The following is a 25304-nucleotide window of genomic DNA, read 5'->3' on the forward strand; positions in this document are numbered from 1 at the left end:
TCAAAAATGTTGTGTATCGTTGTCCTGGAAGTGTATAGACTGAAATGGTGCATTTCTGACAGGAATTGTGCTTTTAATGGTGGATCTTGGAGCAGGGACCACCACGGCAGAGCTCCTCCTGTGTGTCCCTCACAGCTCCTGTGAAGGTGTTGGCTCCATATTTCTGTGGTTATTGCACAGAAGTTTTAGGGGTCAGACTTTGCCTGGGAGAGGCAAGGAACAATGAGGAACAAAGTATTGTACAGTAGGAATGTTCTGGAAGTTCCTTGTCTACCCACAAGGAGCATTTTGTGACCCTGAGAAGAGACACAAGATTTATTGTATTACACGGCATTTGAAAGGAAATGTCTAACTTCCCACTTGTGCTATTCTGAAGCCATGACGAGAACAAAACATGTGACTTTTTTTCTTTTTTTAAAATAATTTCTATTTTTAATTTAAAATGGAACTTCATTAATATATAGTTAGTGTTGTTATGAAAACTTTTCTCTAGTAAATATATGATCAGACAGGATTTGGAAATGACAATATAGTAGAATTATTATCAATTTGGTTCTTCTGAGCCTAATTTGGTTCTTCTGAGCCTAATTTATCTTTGAAATATATGCCTGGAAATATTTATTTTTCTAGAGAAGGAATTGGAATTAGACTAGTATGAAAGCACAAACGTATTCTCTGCGTTTGTGTCTGAGGATATTGTGAATATTTGCTCTTTTTTTGACACTATGGGTAACAGCAGAAGCAGCATGGATTAAACCTTCTCTCACAGAGCATGGCAGAGGCTATAATAGAAGTCTCTCAAAAGAAAAAAATCATTGCTTTGAAAAACCTCAAAAGATACCATAAGCATGAAGCTTTCTTTTTTAATGTAAGGTAACCCTTGATAAAAGGCTACAGAATATTGGCTTTCAAAACCCACTTGAAATTAAATTAAATCCATTGAAATTCTTTAGTAAAGGCCTAACAAGTAACAGCTTTTATTATGTCAGTGTGTCCTACTGGATCTCTTCCTTCCAAGCCACCTGAGATCCTCCTCTTAATAGCAGATGTGATTGTAGATATGTGTCCTAGAATACAGAATATTACAGCAGTTTGGCTGTCCTTTTCCTTTCTCCCCCTTTTCTAGGTAGGGGTGAACAGCTTATGCCAAAGTACTGAGACTCTCGGAAATTATTCTTTCTCTGCCTCTTTCTAGCCACTCGATGGCTTCTTGCTTGCAGAACAAAGCTGACTCTGGCTTTATGAAATAACCTGTGATAGTGTGGAGAGCAGCGCTTGCATTTTGTAGGTGCCAGTGGCTTGCTGTCAGCGCTGGCTGTCCAGACCCTTGTGTTCAGTGTGACTCTCAGGTGAGGTTCTGCACCCACCTGCATGTGTGGCACTGCAGCCCTTTTTCTCATCCCCACAGCTGTGTTTATGAATCTCACCTGGGAAGGAGAAGCATAGAAATGCTGATGAAAAGACAAGGCTTTCTCCTTGTGAGCTGCAGTGAGGTGGGGCAGGAAGGACTCACCTCTGTACATCATATAACTGTGTTGCGTTACATTGTCAAGATTTTTGGATGTTGCGGAAACTGACTACAATAACAACGCATCAAGTGCATACTATGTCTTAAATATGCCAGAAAAAAAAAAGTCGGGACTGTTTTGGAGCGTTACAGGTAGAGCACTATAATTTCCCTGTAATTTCCCAAAATAAATTACCTCCTCTCATTTTAATATCTTTGATATCACTGTTTTCTCCTGACTGTCTCACATTTCCGTTTTTGTAGTTCTTCAGTATGTGAACACTTGTTTTTACAGCAATGATGATACTGAAGAAACAGCAAGGCTCTACAGCATAGAGAGTTGTGCCAATAGGTATGTGAATTGAAGGGTGGGAGGGGAGCTGGCGGTAAGTAGTTCAGAAACCTCACACTTTACAGTAACTTTGACTTCCTCTATACAGATTTTTGCTCTTTTGAAGTTTGAAGATGAAAAAATATGAAGGGATGACTTGGTTATGGGAAACCTCTGCCTCCCTAGACAGTATTTGATACACTCATTACCAACTAACCAAAGGTTTGTGTGAAAATATACTCATGCCTGTGGCTAGATGTATGTTGTGCTGGTTTTAAGCTCACAAATCTTAATAACATCTTAACATGCTCCCCTGTCAAAGAATCTATGTTTATGGCAGAAAACTGAACTGAAAAATAACTTTGCAAGGGTATAAGGGAAACCTTTGGAGCTATCTGCAGGAACATGATTTGAGCATGTTGAATCCTACCAGCATGTGAGGACATGAATGCTTTAATTCCCATCTACCAGCAGTTTGCTTGAAACTCTGAAGGAACAAGTTAGTGGTGCAGCAAAGAGGTGTCCTCGCTCCCCAGAGGCAAGAACTATGCATGCTATGGCGTGACAGGGCCTCTTCCACACAGTCTACACACAGCCCGTCTGTGTCCTGGTCTAGAGAGGATGCAGAGATGAGACAGTCCTTTCCTGTACTGCGTGACGTCTCTCAGGTTGTCTAACAGCTGCAGGCAGCAGTGGGGAACAAGCAGTGCACCCACCTTCCTTGAATGAGTGAAGTTTCGCTTCTGGTGCTTGTTCAAGGGATGTAAAGTGAGAAAACGGCTGCACACATCTAGTCTCTAAATGCCTCCTAGAGGTGGTGTTCTCCAGCTTGCATTAATATCCACGTAGGAAAATGGCAAGGTTGTATTTCCTCCTACAAAAGCACCGAGAGCTCAGTTAAGTATTTTTAGGCCTACGGTTTTCAGTAATGTTACTAAATCACAGCCTCTGCACAGAAACCTTAAAGTGGCAGACTTTGAAATTTGAGCAAAGGAAAGTCTAAGTATTGGGAAATGGCTGGAAGATTTCATTGCATTTACTGCAGCGATTACACAGACTTCTAATGCTCAGAGTTTTAGTAGAAGGTGAGTGGCAGCTGGCTCTGCATTTGGATGAAACTTCCACATTAAAAAGAATTTTTTGAAGCAGAAATATTTCAGATTCCCTTCAGAGTGGAATGACTGAGGGGAAAAAAGGCAGTAAGGGTCACTCCAGCATGGCATGAATGAAACATTTGCTTTACTTTTGAAATTATAAAGTAAAAAATTTTTTCTTCATAGACTGTTCATTCCAGAGGTGTGGGGTTTTTTTTGTTCTTTTTGTTTGTTTTCTAAGTGAAATGCCATAAATATAGAAAGAATTTCTAATTCTGCAACTTCTAATTGCAGAATTTCTGCAGTTTCAGTATAGAGTGTGCCTATGTCTCTATCAGTGATTGGTACTGACTTTAAAGGTCATGTTACCTATCTTTTCTTCCCCCTACAATTTGATAATTATATTGTGCAGTTATCTTAAATCATATGCCAGATTTAAGAAATGACTTTTTGAAAGCCTTTTTTTTTTCTTCTGCATAGTTTGTGGTATCTTGAAGTTCCTCTGCTGTTTTTATATTGTCATACGTGGTATCGTTATTGATAAAATAATGGTATCAGAAATATATACTGGAAATATTTTTATCTCAAAACCACTATATCAAATAGGCAGGAAATATGGATATTTATCTATTTGAAAACCAAAATATAAAATTGAAGTTTAAAGCAAAAACCTGAAAAGCATAGTATTAATTATGAAGGACTGGTTTTTCATAATAAATAAATTTAAGGTGCCACAAGCTTCATACACAATTCTGCAAACTGCTTTCAGTTATAGCTCTGTATGTAAATCTATGAGCTCTCTATATTAAAAGAACGCTGTATTCAGTTGCTGATTGATAACTACCAGAATTCACCATCCAAGTTTCCCCAAGAAGGGATGTCACTTCAGAGTCCTAGCATTTCAGAGCTAACTTATTAATTATGCAGGGAGTACTTAGGAGATAATTATGTATGTAATCTTCTTAGCTATGTAGATATTTGCAACAACAGAACCTTCACTTTTTCATAATATTTGTATGCTGGGCATGACATATAGAAAAACGGATTGTCATATTTTTGTTCTTCAAATACGCAACATGATTTTGAACAGTATGAGGCATTCAGCTACTGTGATTGATTTAGTGGGAACTCACTGGTGGTTAGTAATATTTTTAATTATTTAAAATAGTTTTAAAAATGAATACGATTTTTATTTAATTAAAAATTCATAGTTGGTAAGGGAGGTGAATGGGAATGAATGGAGATATTGGGTAGCCTTATCTTACTTTCTAGGTGTTCTTGCTGCGCTGGAAAGCATTGCCAAATTAAAATATAAAATATGTTATTCTGATTGTGTGTAGGCTGAACAATGCTACAGTGTTTACAGTAGTGGGAAGAGATTTCCTTGATGAAATCTAGAGAGCTGCTGTACAAAAGCAGCAGATGCTCCTTCTGCCATGTTTTGTAGTGTGGAATTTTTTTCAGTCCTTAGTGGCAGTTCCAGATCAGGGAAGAATCTTCACTGGAAGTGAGGTGGTTGGTGTGAACACATGTTGGTGTGTACACACTTGTTGATGAAAAGCTCTACCAGTCCTACTGTGTGCTGCAAAAATAGTTTTAAAGTCTCTCCCCCTCTCCCTGAACCATCTTAGGGCTAATTCCAGAGATAATGAGAAATATGAATGTGGGATTCAGAAGGCAGAAGTATTTATGTATAAACCAGAAGAAGAATAAAGGTTTTTAAGAGAAAAGCCAAAAATAAATGCAAGGATGACTTTGAATTGCCTAACTAGACACTACTGCTTATCCGTATCTTTTTTCTACTCTTCTCTTCCTGAAATAGAGTTTTAATATGTTCCCAAAGTTGATTTGAAACATGCAGCAATAGAAGACTCTAGAGCACTATCTCAGGAAACAATTAGCTAGTGATACCAGAGAGTATGTAGGTTTCAGTGTGTTATAACTAAAAATAAGAAGGGATAGGCTTTTTAATCTGGATAGCTCTATGTGGAAGGAAGTGTGTGTACATGTGCATATACGTGTCTGTGTAGACACATACAGATAGTTATAAAAATGCCAGCAACAGCATGAAAATTTCAAAGCTGCTCAAATGCACTGTAATACATCTCTGCTGTTTATTGGGTGCATTTTAAATGCAGTTTATCTTTCCATATGGACGGCATTTTCAAGCTCCTTTTCTTTCTGTCCTTCACCTCATGGAGTATTCATTTTCTTTGTGCAGAAGGCCAGCAGGATGTCTGTAATTTTCTATTAATTTATTTATTCATTTATTTATTTATTTAGTAAAGACTGCAGGATTTGGCCTATAGTCTTAGTGTAGCTGAAAGAAAGAAAGAAAATAAAAAAACACAGAAAACAAAACAAGGAGACTCAGGATCATTTTGTTCAATACTTCCAGTAATTGCCTCATACGGTTTGCAAGTCTTTCCACTTTATGTAAATACATTAACTTCTGAAAAAATACCTTATAGCTGTGAGGTGGGGCCTTTTGAAGGAGGTGTTCTTTTGAAGATTCGTGGGTCTCTTAAACACACATTTTTTTCTTCAAAGTAAATCTTGTAGACTCCCTGTCAGAAATCCTTCTTGTTAGGAATTCTCCTTGAAGAACTGTTTGAATTTCAATATCAGGTATTTCAAACAAATACATCTAATGCCTCAATACCTTTTTATTGTGGTCAGCCAGTGGCCCTAAAAAAAAAACGGAGAACCTCTGATAATTTGAAATCTATTCCTAGTAATGCTTTGAAGAAAAAAAAAAACCTGAGGTTTTTATAGTTACTCCTGAAAACTAAGAAAGGGAAAGTAACTGTAAAGTAAACTTTCAATTTCTGAAGTTGTTGAAAACAACCAAAAAAAAACAAGTCTTAAAAAAAAAAAAAAATCAGGAACTTCTCACCCTTTTCCCCCTTGGTGAAACTCTTCTGGTTTATATTTATGTAATAATGTTACAAAGCTACAAAATAAGCTAGGACATCATCTGCCTGGATCCCTTGCTCAGAGGAGCGTTAGCTGCTCGCAGCCTTCCCTAATGAGTTCTGACTCTGAGGATGGATGCTCTGCAGCTGCTCTGGGCAGCTCATTCCACCACATGACATTTTTCATGAAATTTTGGTTCTTGGTATAGAGTTATAACTTTGCCTGATGCAGTTGGTGCCTCTTGTTCTTCATCTTTGTCATTTTGCACCTCTGAGAAGTGTTTGACTCTGTCTTTTCTATAACCACCCACCAAGTTGTTCAAAACAACATTTTTTTTTGGTTTAGACTGGCATAGTTTCCTCATTCTCTGCTTCTTCACCATGTGCTCCAATTCCCTATACTTTTATAAATAAGATAAATGAGAGGTGGAAAACTCCGTTACAGAAAACAATGCAATAACATATAGGTAGTTTTTTGTCTTGCGCCCTAAATAGAGGAAATAATTCATTATTAGGGTATTTATCATTATCAGTTTAAGCTGTCAAGTGAACAACAGTTGTGTTTAAGTTTTCTGTGGTGAAATCCTATTCTAGCAGATTTTATTGACTGCAGGACAAGGGATCTGTTTTACACATCATGCAGGAGTGAGGCCATACAGTTTTGAAGCGTTTACCTCTGATTTTTTTTCTGTGGCTAAGAATAGCTATTTTGTTTGATATAATTTTGAAACTGCTGGTATGTTATAGTGTGAAGGTTTGTAGGCTACAAACATAGAAAGAGAAAAGGTACATTTACAGTTTGGATATGGAGAAAAAAAACATCATCTCAAGAAAGCTTTGTAATAAAAGCTTGAATTTTTCCTCAGTGTCTCTATGCATCTCTGGACATAAGGAAGTGCATACCTCATCTTGGATTTAAAGCCTTCAGCTATAAGACAATTAAGAGGAGCACATAGATTACTTGAAAGCTTGTCCAGCTTATATTGAATTTTTATGAGATTCCTAAAGCTCAAGGACACCATCTTGTTGGTATAAAAAACCAACAGAAGTGAACAGGCTTCTTGAAGTCCAACCTCATTTTTACAGTCAGGGTCTCCAGGAAGGAGAATCATAAATCTGGAATGTTATAAAATCTTTTCCCATCGTTCAAGGTCAAGCTATAAATCTAAGTTACCGGGTCTGCTGCTAGATATGTATTTCCTGTGGTTCATAGAGCTTAAAGCTTCCAAGAAGTGACCCTGTAAATGCTATCAACATTAATTTTAACAGCAAATGTGAACATTAACTTTGCTGAGCTGGGCAGTAGGAGTTGCTTAAAATGAGTATATGATGTTTTTGTGTAACCTGGAACACAGAGTATGTTCCATGTTATACAAACATGGAACATGTAAAGAATCCTCTAAACCTGATAACCCTTTCAGATAAAATTGACAACTATTTTGCAACTTACACACATGTAACATACTTGTATACATGTTCCTATATTCACTGACACACACACTGAGAATTCTGTGTATCATTACACCTTTGGAACAGTCCTTGGGACCTCCCAAATGACGGTTGACCTGAGTGTAGAGCACAACAACCTTACAACTGGATGGAGTTGGGTATAGTGAAGCACACTGTATGAGTGTTCATGCTTTCTCTACCAGCATCTTGCTTTCATCTGCAGTGGTCTGGGTGGTCACCACTTCCTACTGCATGATCTACTTTCCTCCTCTGTTCTCCTCCTCCCACTTCCCTCCCACACATATTTACATTCTGTCCAGAACACGTGGACCGGACAGAACTTCAAATTCCTGCACACTTCTGCAACCCTCCACTGCCCCAAGCAGGGTTTGTTGGTCCTGCAGGACCTTAGAGTCGGTGTCAGGTAGGCTTTAGTTCAGTGCAAACTTCAAATCACTCAATGTATTGTGACGAGCAAAGAAACCCGCTATTCAATTTAGGAGCACCTGGGGTGACTGACTGAAAAAGTTTTGCTGAATCTTTAAAGTAGCCCTTAGATGAGAATTTGGGTAATATTTATCTGTCTCTGTACTTTTCTAATTCCAGTAAGAAAGTGCTGGCTCCTGTGGCACTTCAGATACAAAGCCAGACTGGTGATAAGGAGCTTGGTACCTCTGATGTACAAAATGAAGTACAAATTATTAATTAGATTGTACCCCAAGGACCAGCCTTTTCATTCAGGCAATCCAAAGGTAAGAAGGCATGCACTGCCATAAAAGGTTTCATTTAAATTGAGGCTGGGGAGTGTGGAGCTGGATATACACACTGCTTTCAGCTCCCAGGGTATTTCTTAACGTCAGGGACCTGCAGTGGGCTGCTTCAAAGTGCCTTGGCTGATCTCCAGAAAGTCTGTCTTGAAAGAGAATACCAGAGACAACGTGAGTGAAAATGTGGCTTCACCTGTGTAGCTTGGATTTCGGTAAGCCAGAAAAGGTTACATTCGCACCGCCAGTTATGAATTTTGCAACTCTGCCCTGTTGATGGGCCTTGGTAATTATCAGACAGGAACCAGAAAGTGAAACCAGCTTGGAAAGCTGCGAGCAGCATTACTTTGCAGGCCAGGTGGAGGCAGAAGCAGAAAGCAGCAGTCAGGAGTTTTTATTGTTTTTCAGTTATAGCTTTTTTTTTTAGGCCTAACAGTCTTAAACTGACCATCTTGAAAACACTGCTGATCTTTTGTGGTGTAATTGACAGTAAAGGCATTAAATGTATCCAATGTTGCAGTTAAACAAAACTTGCTTCCAATATATAAACCATTGATAAACACAGCATAAATAGTAGTATCAGCAGTAAAGTGGTTTAAGTGGGTATTTGTTTGGATTAAAGATAGATAATCTGATTGACAGGACATTTTGTTTTTTCCTTTTGAGCTTTTACTTGATCAATAAGCAATTTTAAGAGGTTTTTAAGATTGGTGTAGATAATTTATGAAACTGGTTTTACACAGTTTAACTATTGTAGATTGTGCAAAGCAAATTATTTTCTTCCTTAATTAATTTGTTTGTTAATGGAAGCATAAAACCCTTGAAAATAGGTAAACAGGTAAAGAGGTGTCATCTACAGCGCTGTCATGTCGCTGGATGGCTAGATAAAGAATATTTACATTTTCAGCCTGCTAAGCTTTCCAACACTGAGCCAGAAAATATATCAAAACCAGAATTTCTCAAAAACACTTTTTCTACTTCAAGTTGCCCCTTGGAGCAGAGCAGAGCTCACTGTGGAAACAGCAGAGAAAAGCTCTTCCTACCTCATTTTGCAACTTCTCTTTTCTCACTCTGCTTGTGTTTGTCATGCAAATGAAATGGAATGAAGACTGAAGTCCCACCTCTTTCTTGGTATACCTTCGTCTGAAGGAAAAAACCTTAATTTTCATTTACTTGTTTACAGGCTTGATAGGCTGACTCTATGAACTGGCAATGTTTAACTAATAAGTTTTTCTTGTTTTGCATAAAAACCGGTTTAAAATAATGCCTCTATACTTTAACTCAGAATTTCTTAAACTTGAAGGTGGATCTTCTTGTGAGAAGAAGATGACAGACAGACCCTCTTGCCAAACAATTGTTGTATGGGGTTTCTTCTGTGATATTTCCTAACATACTAAGTATAGGAAATAACACTTGCTATAAGGCAGAAAGAGGATGTGCAAATATTTTATGCTGATCTTGTGCGGGAAAGAGCACATGACCTCAGTTAGTATGCCAGCCTGCACTTGATATGGGAAAAATGATCTATTCTTGCTATGCCAGAATTTATATTACTAACACTGAATCACTTTAAAAAAAAAACAAACAAACTGAAGAACCAATAGCAGAGAACAGATTTTTGGCAGTGTACACGTGAGCACAGATTATAAAATTCACTGTTGTAAAATTGGAATATTTCTTTGTAAGACACTTGAAAAGCTGCCTTTTTTTTTTTTTTTTTTTAATAAAGAAATCTGATACTGATTTAGTGCTGTTATGATTCAACTGCTTATATACTCTGAGAATTCCAGGTATTTTGGGAATATCACAGCATGGACTGTTTCACCATGATAGATTACAAGCTTTCCCTCCCTTCCTTCCCTCCTTTTTTGGCTATTTTTGGCTATTTTATTGTGTTGTATGCAGTAAATGTATTGTATGTGTTTATAAGCCCACAGCAATATGTTTCTTGAGCTTTTCTGACACAGTTAAAATAGCCGATTTGTGCTAAATGTCTTTGAGTGTTTATTACAAAATATCCTACAGTGAAATAGAAATAAGCTATGAAACAAAAATAATGAAACAAATATTTTTGTTTCAGAATGTTTGATTTCCCAGTGTTGTCTTCTCTCTTACCTGTCGTTAAATCAATTAAGTATTTACATGGCGCTCTGCCACAATTTGTCTTGCACAAGAGCCTACTGTTTATCTAACTGTTACTTTAAACGTATATATTTCCAATATTTCTGCATCTCTGTTAGCTGACCTTAGTTATACCCTTAAACAAGAAGTGATTTATGCAATTTATAATGCTTCTCTATGACTTTATATCATTACTAATTTTAATACTTTTAATGAAATTGAAATCCTTAATTGAGTCTCTTGCTTTTGCTCAGATTTATGTTCTGCAGTTCTCATTCAGATGAAACACCAGTCTGCCCAAGGAGGATGATTGTCACTGAGCTTTCTGAATACTGTAGAAATTTGGAGAAGGCCAAATGAATATGTGATCTAAAAGGATCAGCCACACCATCTTAAATTTGGTAGGTCCTAACTGCAGATCTCATTTTTCATGAGTAATCTAGTAGTGAGTTCATTTTTCTCTCTTCCATTGTGATTTTAAATCTGCAGTAAATGTTTCTGTGTCCCTGTTCAAAGAACATTCTTGATTAGAAGAAAGGATAAGATCAGTATGGAAGTAGCAGAGAAAATGGGAAGGCTGATAGTCTGGTAAATTTGGATTTAATGTAACTATTACTGCAGACAGCTAATCAATTTGAAATATTTTGACCAAGAATTACATACAACATGCAGCAAGTAACCTTCTTTCCGTGCTGCTGCAATGCATCTCACATATTTTTTACTTCTGCCCTCCACCCTTCCCTCATTTCTTACCTGCACTGTGATTTTTTTTTTTTTTTTTTAGGTGGTGGTTGTTGTTGTTGTTGGTTTGGTTTGGTTTTTTGTTTGTTTTTCACATGGGCTCATTTTATGTCAGTCATGGAAGACTACTAAAGGGGCAAATAAGCAATGTACATGGAATTTCACAAAACTGAATAGAAAGTGTTTCTGGTACAATACTTTAAAAACGTATTTAAAAAGTCTACGTCCCAGTATGTAGCTTTGTGGGATTTTCAATGTTACAGAAATCTTTTTATGTTACAGAAACATCTCAGAAAAGTTTGTATCTGCTTGTAGTGAACTATTTGCCAATATTTTCTTCCAGTTTTGATAAGTTTAAAGAAGCTTTGAATTCCGCTTGTGCTAATTACTTTGGGTGTTTTTTTGATTTTTTTTTTTTTTTTTTTTTTTTGTTGTTTAATTATAGTGTGAGAGTAAACGAAGAAAGCCAGTGTGTCTTTAGACAGACTTTTTCTGAATATCAGCATTATGATGTTGCTGCACTTTAAGATGGCTTACAGTGTGTTTGTGAAACATATAAATTGAAGAGCGTACAGGCAGAGGAACTGAGGGAGGGAGATGTGACGTAGACCCTGATGTGCAGGGTAAGTCTATGGGATCAGTCTGGTTTCCTGACTGTTTTTGAAATCAAAGATGGATATTATGGGTTAAGATTATAGAAATCTTCTGGACTCTTTTAGCTTTATGGCAGTAGTTTCTTGACAAGCCACTGAGGAAGAAGTAATGCCTGCCACATGCTTATCTTTGGAGGCATCTATCTAACCCATTTGGACAGCCCCAGAGAGAAAAATCATGTCAAAATGTGGAGAAGGGTAAGAGATGGGCTATCAGAAGATGACCAACAGCATCACTGTAAGCAGACCAGCCTTCTAGGTAAATATTTGTGGTTTATGCTCATAAATACCTTGCTCAGAGGCATTTTTGTGTTTCTGTACCATAATGACTGTAATCAGCTGTGGGAGTACATTTCCATCCAAAATATAATCATAGTTTGGATGCTAGGAAAATATTTGGTATAAAGTTAACCTGTGTTTTCTTGGAAAAATGAACTCAAATACTCTTGGACATAAGTGCTGTCATTTGACAGATAGCGAAACACCAGGAGGACTTGCAGACCACAGCTAATAGTGTACGACATTGAATCTGGCATCCTAGGTGGGAAGCAGTCTGGGTGGAAGCAGAACACAGTGCTAGAAGTGAATAATGCACAAGTTAACATCATGGAATATATCTACTCGGGAAAAACAGAAAAATGGACAGAGAACTCACAGAAAGCAAGCTGGTCTACGTGTTTATGACACAGACTAACCAGCAGTTAGCTCAGAAGTATTATATTGTAGAAAGATAGCTCAAAACACAGGTTCAGTAGCCTGCCTTGACACTGGTTCTGGCTTGTGTCAGCTAAATTTGTGCTTTAAAAATCCCTAAAAAATTAAAAATTCCCACCCTGTTTGATTATGTCAAACACTAGCTTCAGAATAAACAGCCAGGTCTTTAAGCAGGCTGCAGAGCACACAGGAAACAATGTCCAAGAGATAAGAGAATATCCAGAAAACTGCAATGAAATATGTGAGTGCTATTTTGAAAACAGAATGGAAACACTTTGAAAAATATTGTTTCTGTAAGCATTTTATTCTTTCTTTTTGTGGACTCGTTTGTGTTGGCTGGTGTTGCTGTTGATTTGACTTATGTTCTGTCAGGCCTTCCGCAAATACGGCATGACAATGACTTTCTGTATGGTGTAAGACAGCACTTACTGCAGAGTATCATATAGTCATGTATAATTTTGTGTATAATTTGGGAAGATTAGCTAATCTGTGTCTGCTAGTTAATAGGAAGCAGTCAGCAAGCAATCAGTTTTGCTGAAGGTAACAGGGGGGATCCTGCACAGAGGGAGCTTGTTTAGTACCCCCAGCTATGGTACTCCTGAGTTTCAGTGGAGTTGCCCAGAGCACAGCTCCCTGCCAGGCATTCAGCTTATGACTTTTTAAAGCTGTGGTTGTTCATTTGCTGAGACAAAGTCATGTGAGTGTCTGTAAGAGTCTAGAGGTTAGTACTAGGAGAAACGAAACTGAAAAAAAAAAAAAAAAAAAAAGAGAATTGGACTAAGAAAAGAAAAAACCTGCCACTGTTGAAGGGCTCTTCCAAATAAGAGTTCCACAAGGAGTGATCCATGGATAGCAAATATTCACATTAAAGTCTCTCCTTTTCATTTTCCCTTTCAAACTGGAAGACAGAATGATATGAAGAAAAGACACTGTGGGTAAAAATGTTGATGTTTCATCATGAACTCATTTGTTATGCAATGTTTGAATGCTGTATATGCTAAATCCTGAGCTGTTGTCAGCATCCAGCACTCACTCAAAACCAGAAGGAGCAGATGTTCAGCACAGATCTCCCTCAGTGCTTATGAGCATGCTGCCCCTTTCTGAGAGCAACAAATCCAAAGGGGGCATGCTAAACAGAGGTATTCAAGAACACCCATTTCACAATAACTGTGCCTAGTGTTATCCTGGAATGGTTTTATGTGTAAGCAAGAAGTGCCTGAGAGAGATTATTGTAGATTTATTGCTCATTTTGGGCCGGATTGTGAGTAGTGCCTCAGGGATACCAAAATGTGATCTCTGTCCTGAGCAGGTACAGCATAGACCATGCAGGCAACAAATGAAGTGAAGATGTCAAGTCATCATTGCTTGAGGGTTGACAGCACCATAGCAGGCTGCCTGCACAAGGAGCTGTATTGTTTACTCTTGACTTTAAAATAATTTGATCCAATATGACATAATAAATAAAAATGTTTTATTTCTTCAAGAAATAGTTCTTGGCAATTGCAAAGAAGCCTGAAAAAGTATGTGCAAAATAGATTTGTTAGCAAATATTCAACATAAATATCTGAGTATTATAACATATATTCTTTAGCATGAACGATGTTTTCACAGTAAGGCTGTCAAATTAATTTTACAGGATGAACTGCTTTATGGAGGTAGCTCCCTTGATTTAAACAGAGCTACCCTTGGGATGAATTTATCCCATGTCCATTACTGTTTGCTAAGGTGTGTGCCTTTAGATTCTGTGGAACTGTTTAATTCTGATGTGCAGCCATGGCAAATATCAGTGTAACTGAGCTGAGCCATAAGAGCTGACTTCCATGCAAAGAAAATTATGCAAAACAGAGAAAGTGTGCATATTTTTAAATCCAAGTGATGTATGGAGTGTGTAGAGAATTTCATTTTTATTGAATTACATGATCTGTATTTTATTCTTTCAAGGCTTCTGAATAAAAAGAAAGCAAAGTTGGGTTCCAAATAATACATTTCTTGAGAAAACTAATTTATACATCAGTTTTTAAACATCTTAATGCAAAACAGCATCAGGATTAGGTACCAGTGCAGAACACATTTTCCTGAATTAAAAAAAGAAAACAAAACAAACAAAACCAAAATTAAAAATGCAACCCACTTAAAATTCTTTGCAATGAATGCCAGAGTGACACCACATTGACTTTGAGAATCTGGACTTGGAAGTTGAGTTAGGGGAGGAAGCTGATTTGCCCCATTGTTGTTTGGCTAAACTTTTAGGGAAATGAACACAGGGTGAAACCAAGCAGCATAAAATCATATGAAGAGAGAACAAAAGCGTGCAGTTCCATTGGCATCTTTCAGTCACAGTTTCTGTGGCTCTGAACCTGGAGACAGCGCCAGGAATGCTGCTTTTGGGTGGCACAGGCACTGCTGGTGTTAGTGTGTGGGGTGACCATGGCCATTTGATGCCTGATGGCAGATACAGGGTGGCTCAGGCTTTTGGGGGCAACCTGCAGCAGTCCAACCTGAGACAAAAGTTTATTTGGCTTGAATGAAAACGCTGCTCCTACCGTGGTTACTGCTACTCTTGCTTTCTCTCCAAAGTTGCTGTTGCGTGGAGGGAGGAAATAGGGCAAAAAACCTTGCTCTGAAAAGAGCAAGATGCCGCACGCCATGAACTGTTTCCTAGTAAAGCTATTGTAGAGCAGGGAGCTGTGGAAAAGTTGTCATGTTTATTTGGCCTACATGGGTACTTTTTTACTCTTCAGTTGTTATTTGTCCTTCCCCTTTCTTAGAGGTATATGAAAATGCTGTGGCCTCATTTTGCAGGTTTCCCACCTGAGTATCATTGTCTTCATGGGTGACTTCGTTCCCTGTGAGTTCCTGCACAAGCAGGTACAGCCCAGGCTGTCCATTTGTTTTTGTCTGAAAGTCAGTGAAATACTTGGAAAGGAAAATCTGCTTAACCACAGAATCAAGCGTGTTCAGATGTATTTTATCTTCTGTGTGACAAGATCTGGCCAAGTAGGACCACTGCTAAGTAAAGATGCTTTCAGTAGCCAGAAATGTGAAATGCTTTGTGTAGCTGTGTTTGAGGATCACACCATGCCCAGCGCACTCTGTAATCTGATGCCTTTTGCTGCATGATTTACAAAACAGAGCTACAGAAACGCCTGGTAGAAAGGAAGTTGACAGCAGCTGTGGAGGCTGTTAGAGATCTTGGTCTCTCTTGGCAAGCTCTAAGGTTGTTTGGGATCTAGGCAGAGCTTTTGCACTGCCTAGGATCAGTTACTGAGTAACTGCAACATATTTGCCTGATGTGTTACTAGAGATTGTGCAGGAGAATGGGCATGTGTAGTGTTTTGAGGATCACAACTCCTTGCTCTGATGCTGCGGTCTCATTAGCAGCAAGAACCAGATCTTCTTCTCTGCTTAACCAGGGGAACAATCAACTAGGCCCAGGGCTAAGACTCAGCCCTGGGAGCAGGAACAATTGCCTTCCCCTTTCTCCCATTTAGGCAAAGAGTTAAGAGCTGGTACTGAAAGCTCCGTCTGTGGTGAGACTCTTCTTTCCATCCAACTCAGGTCACACTGCCACAAACAGTGGATATGTGGTTAAAAGGGAAATACTTCCCTGCCAGAGGGGGACTCTTGGCTCAAGGGCTTGCATCAAATGCTGTGAGCATTTATTAGACCTAGCCAAGGGCTACAGAGGTGGGAAGGAGAAGAATTGGGAATCAGGGTTGATATCTCTATCATAATCTGCTTATTCAACAATTATTATTCTCATGTGGGACATCTGGGTCATGTGTATATCAATACAAATCAGAAACAGTGGGAATTTTCATTGCATCTTTCCAAAGAATGATTTGATTTTTCTCCTTCCTTATATAATCTCTTTCAGAAATCTATTGCAAGTATAGAGTATCTGAATATACAGAATCTAATAGTATGTTTCTTTGAAACTTAATTTCACTCTCACAGTAGAGTCAGTTTTTGATGATTATCAGTCAAGCCCATTTGTGAATTTTAGATGTTGAAGCTAAATATAGCCTACATATGTTTCTGTAAACCATTAGCTAGTTCTGAAGTGCAACTTGCTTTATATTTGTTATTTCTTGTCAGTTTGTTTTATTTGTTGTTTGCCTTTCCAGTAAAAAAAAAATAAACCTTTTTCAATTTTTATTTTTTTTTTTTTTTTTTTTACACTAGATCTGGAGTGGTTAATTTATCTGCAAATATATGGTAGCTTCGGCATAGAAATATTTCCAAATGGCATCTTTAATGTCATATAACAAACATGTAAGTAATAAAACATTTTAGATAGTACAGATGAATCAAATGATTTTATGACTATGATTTCAATGTATTTTCGTGTAAAATTATTTGAATTGCTTCATATCAATATTTGCAACTCATCTGGAGCAAGGTCATACTTCTTTAATTCTTTCTAGTTTGAATTCTCTTTCTTTATATGTCAAGGGCTCTATTAGTTAATTTTTTTGTATGACACAGGGGTATGCATTTGTGATCTTTTCTAAAGGCTTTGAATGTAAATTGAAAGGAAAAGTGATTGTTATTGGCACTTCCTATTTTTTAGAATTTTATTGCAGTTGTGATATAATTGCCCTTTGAACTGATGTTTAACTGCACAGAATATGGAGATTATATTTATGGTAATTTAACAGATCAGCTCTGTTGCAAGCTAGGTGAATTGGACAAGGAAAGATTTTCTTCTTGTCATTTTTTTGTTTGCTTGTTTTGGATACTTTGGCTATTTTGATAACTTACAAAAGAGAGAGACTTCCAAAGAGATGGTTATCTTAAGCATCTGCATGTTTTTAATGTCATTTTAGAACTCCTTAATAGTACTAACTGGTGGTACTGACCTTGATTCTTTCCAGTGCAGGGGAAGTATAGCGCTATAGTTACATACTGGATGTCATCACTTGGCTGATTAAAAATTAAGGCTCTTTCTTGAGAAAGTATTTATTTTGGTAGCCCACTGCTTAATCTGCGAGTAAATTAATCCTCTCGCACTCTCCAAAAAGTGGATTTGGAATTTATCCTTGGGAAGAAAGCTGCAGTTTATGTTTGGGAAAAGACTTCATATGTTCTAATAGCCTTAAACATGTTTGTGATTCATTCTGACTGAGCCATGAATGGGAAATAATACATGGGGTGTAAATGCATAAGTGTAGCCATGATATTTATATATATGTTTATAGAAAGCTGCAGATTGAACCTATGTGATATAGAGCTCAATATCAGATGATGAGTGTAAAATCCCACTATAGCATATTTATAATATCACTTTTGGCACATGTCTGAACCACACTAGAACTAAATTTTCCATACCTTGTAGTCTGTTCCTTGGCTTACTCACAAAGCAGTGATCTTAGCTAGCAAAACCAAGCAATCTCTCCTTGACAGAAGAGTGAACAGAAGAGCTTATATTGTGGCCATCAGCCAGCCCTATGCTGTAGGAATTTCCCCTTCAAACCATCTTATTATCTTTTTCTGGAGAAACTGCTTTTATAGGCCGTGTTTTCCACTCAGCAAGTGTACCACAACCATTCCTTGACCTTCTCTGTGGCTGAGAGGAACTCAACTGCCCTCCTTTGTTTGCCAGTAGAGCTGAGATTGCTTTGTCAGTTCTGAAGGTCTCTGGTATACACAGCTTTATTTCCCATGACATTTAGGGCTTTCTGACTAATGAAAATGCTAGCAGAATATACTGATTCCCTCTGGCTGGTTCTATGTTTTTTGCTTAAATCTGAACTTTCTTTTGTGTGTCTTCCAGCTTTGTGTTTGTAGTTGATAATTACCTGCTTTCAAAGGCTTATTTTGAGGGGAGAAATCTTGAGAGAGTTTGCTTCTTATCACACACTTCCCTCCTCCTTCTTAGGCCACGTCTGCAGCTGTTTTGAGGACTCAGTGACTAAAATGCACATGGCATCTCTCAGTAAAAACATTGGCCTCTTAATTAGAGTCTTTGAAAAGCCAGTGTTTTAGTATCACAATATCCTTTATTTCTTCCTCAGTTGTCCATATCGACAAATGTCAAATAGACAGACTACTGAGATTTGAATTTCAAATGCACTGCTAACAGATGGAATATTAAAACATCTGAGACTAATCTGAAATCAAAGACACTATGTAATTTCTGCAAAGGTGTTTTTCAGCTCTCCATTACAGGACAGTGGTTCATTGCCAGAAAATGGGCACTGAAATAATTTGCTGATTGAAGGATCTGCTGTTGGAGAGATTTTTCTTCTTAGCCTTTCACTGAGACTTAAGATATATGGTTTGAGTCTCTGAATCCTCTGAGTTTCGTTTGTAAATTCAGTCAGTAATTTTAACATTTGATGGTTTATAGTTTCTCAACTGTTAGATGAGAGTAATAATATTATACCTGAATAGTATGATAGCTAGAGTGTGTCATGTTGTCACTAAGTAATATCTATGATATGTTGCAATACTTAAGTGCTACAGAGGCTCTGTAAACACTGCACAGCCTGAAGATGTTCACTGTGCAGGAATTTGTCTTGGGGACACAGTTTGAAAAGTCAAGTGGAGGTTGTATGAAACTGTTGGGGAAAGTCAGGTGGAAATGGAGCCTGGTTCTTGTTGAGAACCTTCATGTGAAATTCTCCACAGGGTATGCAGTGTGTTCATCAGATGGCACACTTCCCCCTTCTGTTAACCTGGCTTTGCCCAGGATAACAGGGACTAAGGTGTCAGTGCTGCAGACAATGTGAGGCTGTAGTCCAAATCCAGTTTGTGACAACTCCAGGATGATGAAGTTATTGTATATCAAAGTTGGAGACATTGGAGTGTCAGAATGTTTATCGCTATGACAGTATTGTTCTGAACACATTTACAGTATAATTATTACAGCCAGTTTGTATAGAGACACACAGCTTAATGGAAGCTAAGACTTTGACCTGTGTTATAAGACTTGACTCAAAGTTGGATGCGTAGAACCTGGGTATAATGTTATGAGGAGTTTGATTCCCTCATGTCATTTGTGAATTATGTGAATTTGCGCAACTTTTCCTTGTGTGATGCTTAGGAAGTCTCTGAAGGACTTATGAAGCATATGCATAAATATATTCTCTTCCCTTCTTTACCTGTCTTGTGACAGGATTCTGCTGGTTCTTTTAAAAGTTTTAAAACCTCCAATAAAAGAAGCAATTCCAATATTTATTCCCTTTGTAATCTACTGTGTAACAGGCATTTGTTATCAGGTTGTTGAGTACTCTCAGTGCATGTCTCTGGTGTACCTTGCATCAACTCTAGGAAAGGGACCACAAACCTCTGGCACTATCACAGTAAAGAATTGCATTGAGCTATCTAATAAGGAACCGAACGCTACAGAAAACAAAATTAGACTGCATCTGTCCATTTATTGTGTATTACTGTCATACCTAGAATTGCATCCTTGCAGAAAGATACAGAAATACATCCCATGCTTAAAGGGTTTTCATTTAATCGGCAGTCACTTTACTTGAGGGTTCATCTTTTTATGAAGGCCTCGTTGCCATTATAAGGGTTTTGTTGACTGATGATCTGGGTTTCTCTTTCTCTCAACAGAAATCTCAAGAAGCACCCATAACGTAGAAAGAACTCAATGTACGCAACAGAAAAGTGAATAAAAGGAGAATGACTGTTAAATCCAGCCCTTCAAAAAGGTAAGTCTCATTTAGATCCTCGGTAGAAAGAAACGGCAGAAAATAATCTATTTCATTTGAATTAAGGAAGCTGAGCATTGCTGCAGCAACTTAAGAAAAACCCTCTTGACTTCCTGGAAACTGAAAGACTTTTTTTTGAAGAAGTAGTTGTCTCTGACATCACTGAACTGCATAGCGAGTTTGCGAGTGGTTAGTTGGGGTAACAGAGGAAGCAACTCCTTTACAGATAAGCAGGCAGTGCAATGTACGTGCCTAGTTATTCTCCTTTTTGGTTCAAGTTTTGCTGAGAAATTCTTTTGCAGACAGATAACACTTATTTTACTTTCCAGAGAGAGACACATGCTGTTTCATAAGGATACGCCTGATTTCCAGAAATAACCATGTTTTTGTGGCTTAAACTCTTAGCGTTTGGCGTTGCATTTCTGAGACAGGATGCTTTTGTCAAAGGTAGGTAGCAATTGATACTTCTTTCTCTCATTTTGATCCAATAGTGTCCTCTGTAGAAGTTAAACAAATGAAAAGCTTTTCAAAGTGGAGAAATAACATCTTTGTCCAGGAAACTAGAATACAACTATATGCAATGGTGTCAGAACCTAGATCAGGAAAATTGACACATACTGTACAAGGCTCAAATGTCCTCTGCATAGTCATATGCGAGAGTTTTAAGAACCATTTGAAAAAAAATTGTAGTTGTATTTGAAAAAGAATATATTTAGAACTCTTATGTGAACCTGCTCAATGCGATCTTTGTTTGCTTTTATCTCACAATTCAGTACTTTGTTTTCTGTCATTAAATTGTCCAAGAAAAAAATCTTCTCATCTATTTTAGCCACTCCCTGATCTCAGAATCTGCTTACAGTTCCTCAAATTTTGATTTTTACTGCAGTGGGGTTAGTAAAAAGATCTAAACGTTGTAAGTTAATATGTACAGTTGTGAAATTATTTGCTTTAGATAGTTTTTAAAAATATGAATTATTTATGTATTTTATAAAAACTGCTTCTTAAAGAGCCTTCAAAATTTTTAATTTTCCATCTAATTACCCCACAGCAGGTGAATTTGTCACTTGATTTTTTAAAATTTTTGTAAGAGAGTCCAAGAGACTGATCTCACAAAACATGCTAGATTTGACAGATAATGTGAGTAGCAAGAGAAGCAATTAATTTTGAGGTAATGCTTTATATAAAAACAAAAATGGATCTCTACTTAAGAAAATATTTTCTTGAAAAACACATGTAGCATTTTATGTATATATGCACCTTCCATCAGTTTAGTTAGTTAATGTATTTTGGGATAGTTGATGGCAGATGCAAAGACTTTTCTCTAAAGTAATGCTCACCTTGAAAAGTAGCTCAAAACATATATTTTGAAATGGCAGGAAATTATATGCAGGGCTTAAACCTCTTTTCACATACGTTGGATTTATGTATGGTTCTTTCATCATATCACTATAGTAGCTTCAGGTTTTTACTGATGTAAGCAAGAAAATGATCTGCCTTTAGTTGATAACCAGCTAAGAGCAGCATTTGAAGCCTGAACATTAGTTCACTTGCCCTTCAAAGTCTCTGAAGAGAGGCAGCACTGAATAAATCTGGTTGGTAGCTGTTGGATATTATAGGAAAACAAGTGAATGCTGTACTGTAGAGGACAAGAACAAAATCTCTTGCTTTTCCTGTCTTTTTTTTTTTTAATCTGCTGTCCTACTTTCCTTTTTACAAGTCTTTCTAAGACTTCCCACTGCTCCCTTTTCTCCAGAAAGGGCAGGTTACTGTCTGTGCTCTCAGCCACCTCCACAGTCAGTCGATGTGTTAGCTAACAGAGAGGGCTGGAAGACAGAAAGAGGGATATTTTATTTCAAGTAATAGTGGTGGTTTTTTGTTTTTTTTTTTTCTCTGTCCACTCACAGTAGGTTAGCTGGAGCTAGTTCCTTTCTACATACTTTTGCTAAACAGAAGATGCTCGAAGAAATGACAAGTTTTAACTTCTGACATACACTTAAAGCAATTAACAGTCTCATGCTGTAGTATCAAGTACCTAGCCTCACAGACCTTGTTTTCAAGATGTTGTTTGACACAGAGGTTGATTCTCCTGTCAGGGTGACAGAATCATTATAGTTCATCTTTGCTGTGTAGATTACTCTGCCATGTAGCTATGGGCGACTGGGCGGTCTTCTCGGGGGGAGTTTGTTAATGGAAGAGCAACATTTGGAAAAGATGGTGTAGACTTTGGTCTTTTGCCATAAAAGCAAGAAAAATGTTCAGGTACTTGTTAGTAAGTATTGGGTGGGCTGTAGGACTTGTTTTGTTATTACTATTGTTGTTATTCTCCAAGAGCCTGCTGTACTTAGTCAATTTAAAAACCTAACAGGAGAAATATTAAGGTTGTTCGACCTGCACCACAAGCACAGACATCCTATAAAACATACCTAATTTCCTGTAATCACCAAGGCACTTATAAGAGTATCAAACTACATTAAAACAAAAAAAAAAGTCAGGAATATCTAGATCGTGCACGAAAGCCTTTTCACTATGCAAACAGGCTGAATAAAAGGCATGTATCCAGCTGATTATCCTGGCAAGAAATAGATGAGTAAAGGAATTTGTGGATGTACCTATATGTATCAATATATGGAACCAGTAAACACCAAACTTGGAGTTTGATCTGTCCTTGTAACATTTCCCTGCTGAAACATCCCATTAAATTCATCACTGTTTTGTGTGTTGTTTGTGCAACACAACCACAAAACAACCAAAAAAATACACACAGAAGAAAAACATTGCTTCCATATAGAAAAAAGAAATGTTTGCAGGACATTTTTTTTTTTTCCATTAGATCACTAATGCAAGTTCCTTCCCCAGTCACTACAGAAGTATTAGCAATTTGACAGCTTTCAAAAGACTTCACCCACTTGTAAGCCACTTCCTTTATGTCAGGAAACTAAATAATTGCTTGATAGTTTGGGGTGTGACTTGTTAATTTTCCAAGCTAAAAGTACCGAGTTTCAGGAGGCACATGCAGTCTCCATGCCCAACAGCCTGGGAGGTTTCCACCTTTCCACCTGGAAGTGTTGTGTTTCCTCTGCACAGGCATCCATGTCAGTACAGCTCATCCTATGGCTTTGACTTTCTCTGAAAAGCTTTTTAATAGGTTGGTCTATCCCTTTGGAAAGAGCCTGGCAGACCTAAGTTTTGAGTAGTGGAACTCAGTAATATTGGCTCATTTTGTGTGTAGGGTAAAGATAAGGGGAATTCCTCTGGCAGGAGGATAGGTATTAAGGTAGTAGAAAGTTAATTGAAGGCTTGAGAGCACTCCCTCTGATATGTTCCTCTTATGGATGCCACGGTGTAGGTTCTGTTCAGGTCTGTATCATACTTTTGTTTTTTTTAATAGAGGTACACTTAAGGCCTTCTGAAATACATACCTCAGAGTCCTGCACCCAGGGACCTCTTAATCATTTGAAACAAATTCCCTGCTTTTCACATATTGCACAGTTCCAATACTTTATTCAAAATCAACCGAGACAGTTTGTGCATGCACAGGAGTGCAGGAAGTCCTGCTCACCTCCTGGGCTGGCCACGTGCAAGCCAGTTCTAAACTGGAAGCTATTTAGTTTCATGATGTTATACCTAAGCCACCAGCAGGACACATGTTAATTGGAGCACAACAGTACATTAGGATAGCTACACAATTTCTGGGCATGAATTAACTATCGATTTAGACCAAACGTGTGATTTTTCTTGTTCACCTAGACCTGCACAAACATAATGAGCAGGTGGCTGGGTTGTACTGTATTGATTATAACTGCAGATAGGGCAAGAGATGTCGGTTCTGGACTAATGGGTCTTATGGTCTTACGCAGTATGGAAAAGGCATTTGCTAGTCATTCGGCATTCATGCACATCAGTATATTGACATACTGACAATATTTTACAAGTATAAACCTAAAGCTGCAAAACTGCCATGCAGAGACCAGTTCTAAAGAAAATTCATCTCTCAGTGGTATGGTATGTTGGAACCACTTCTGTTAGTTTTAGTTTTAATTTGGTGAACTTACATTTATATGTTTAGTTCTAAAGAACAAATCAATGAGTGGGTTAGAATCATTGCATTTATAATGAGATGAGGCAGAAGAACTGGGAGGAGGAAACAGGATGAAGTGACTTTTCAAAATGTTCCTACTATCAGGAATCAAACTCTGTTTTTCTGACTCCTGTGACCTATCTGCAGATCTGCCTGCATCCCTGGGAGCATGTGTGTGCATTAACCAAGTAGGCAGTCTCCACACTGAAATTGTGAATGCATTGTATATAGTGCATAAAAATTATTCTGTTTTCTTTTCCTGTGCAGCTGCATTGTGCTATATTCTGTACCATGCTGGGAGCAAGGATAGGAGAACAGTAGGCCATGAAAATGTTCTGTCCTCTGTTTATGTTCTTGATCTAGTTTTAAGAGTTAATATTCATAAGCATACATCTGGTCCACCAGGAAGGCAGAGCAAATTAACCCACAATGAACTCTCTGCTGTCAGGGCTTGACTTCTCTTTGTACTCATTCAACTACCTAATTTAGAGTTAGCTTGAGTGTCTCTGCATTACCACATGTTTTGCAGCACAAACTTGCCCTGAGTCTGACCACTGTCATTTCCCTGCATTTGGGTGGCTGTTCCTCCCAATGCTGCCAGCCCCGGGCATGAGGACCATGGGGGTGGCTGCAGAGGTGACACCCAAACCAGCAGAGGAATGAGAGGCATTGCAGCAAAGTGCCATGTGCTGGGCAAGGCTTGCTAGCATGAGTTCAACTCCTTGTGGCTGCAAGAGAACTTTTGAACCCTGGCCAGAAGATGTGTTACAGATGTCAGGTAGGGCTGGCCTGGCTGACTGCCCTGCTCAGGACAGACATGTCCTTTGAGCTGGCTGCTGGGGCTGTGACTGCCAGTCCTGCCTGTGGGACAGCGATGGCCCCTGAGCTCTGCTGCTTTCTGCATCCTGTGGAAATGTCCATTGTTCACCTTTATTCATCTTTAATTGTATATAGCTAGAAATCAAGCAGTTTGTTCTTTCAGGCAAACTTGTGAAATACAGAGCATCCAAAAGCCTTTTGACAGAATAGTTTGTACTCTTTAAAGTTCTGTTTAGACCCTGAAGCACTTCTGTGCAAAAAATGGTAGAAAGTTTTAAAGTGATAGAACTCTTGACTTCCTCCTGTAAATATCAAGATTAAAACAACAGATACAGTTGTGAAAGCTGTTTTTTTCCCTACAACTTTACTGTCTCTCGGACTGTTGTACTGTGTGCCCCAATGTATTTCCAGGCTATCCATATGCTTGTGAACACATCTTGTTCACTGGTGT

At 38.0% G+C, this 25304-nt stretch overlaps 1 protein-coding gene and 1 long non-coding RNA gene across 18 annotated transcripts in view; both read left to right on the top strand.

The window, feature by feature from the left end:
• Nucleotides 1-1430: 1430 nt before the first annotated feature.
• LOC309439546 lies at nt 1431-11518 on the top strand. The gene is made up of 5 exons (XR_014184026.1): nt 1431-1660; nt 1772-1859; nt 1948-2060; nt 10436-10582; nt 11368-11518. It is a non-coding gene; the product is annotated as an uncharacterized lncRNA (long non-coding RNA).
• An 8343-nt stretch (nt 11519-19861) lies between these two features.
• The window catches only part of PTPRC (protein tyrosine phosphatase receptor type C), a 63036-nt gene continuing 57593 nt past the window's right edge, over nt 19862-25304 (top strand). For 15 of the 17 annotated variants that reach the window (XM_082052233.1, XM_082052244.1, XM_082052247.1 and 12 more), the window contains exons 1-2: nt 20132-20200; nt 20286-20403. In XM_082052233.1, the coding sequence (XP_081908359.1) occupies nt 20337-20403 (67 nt within the window). In that variant the 5' untranslated portion in view covers nt 20132-20200; nt 20286-20336. The other 2 variants (XM_082052243.1, XM_082052242.1) reach the window with 2 other exon arrangements.

This window comes from Streptopelia decaocto, assembly GCF_964273445.1.
Source record: "Streptopelia decaocto genome assembly, chromosome: 5".
Lineage (NCBI taxonomy): Eukaryota > Metazoa > Chordata > Aves > Columbiformes > Columbidae > Streptopelia > Streptopelia decaocto.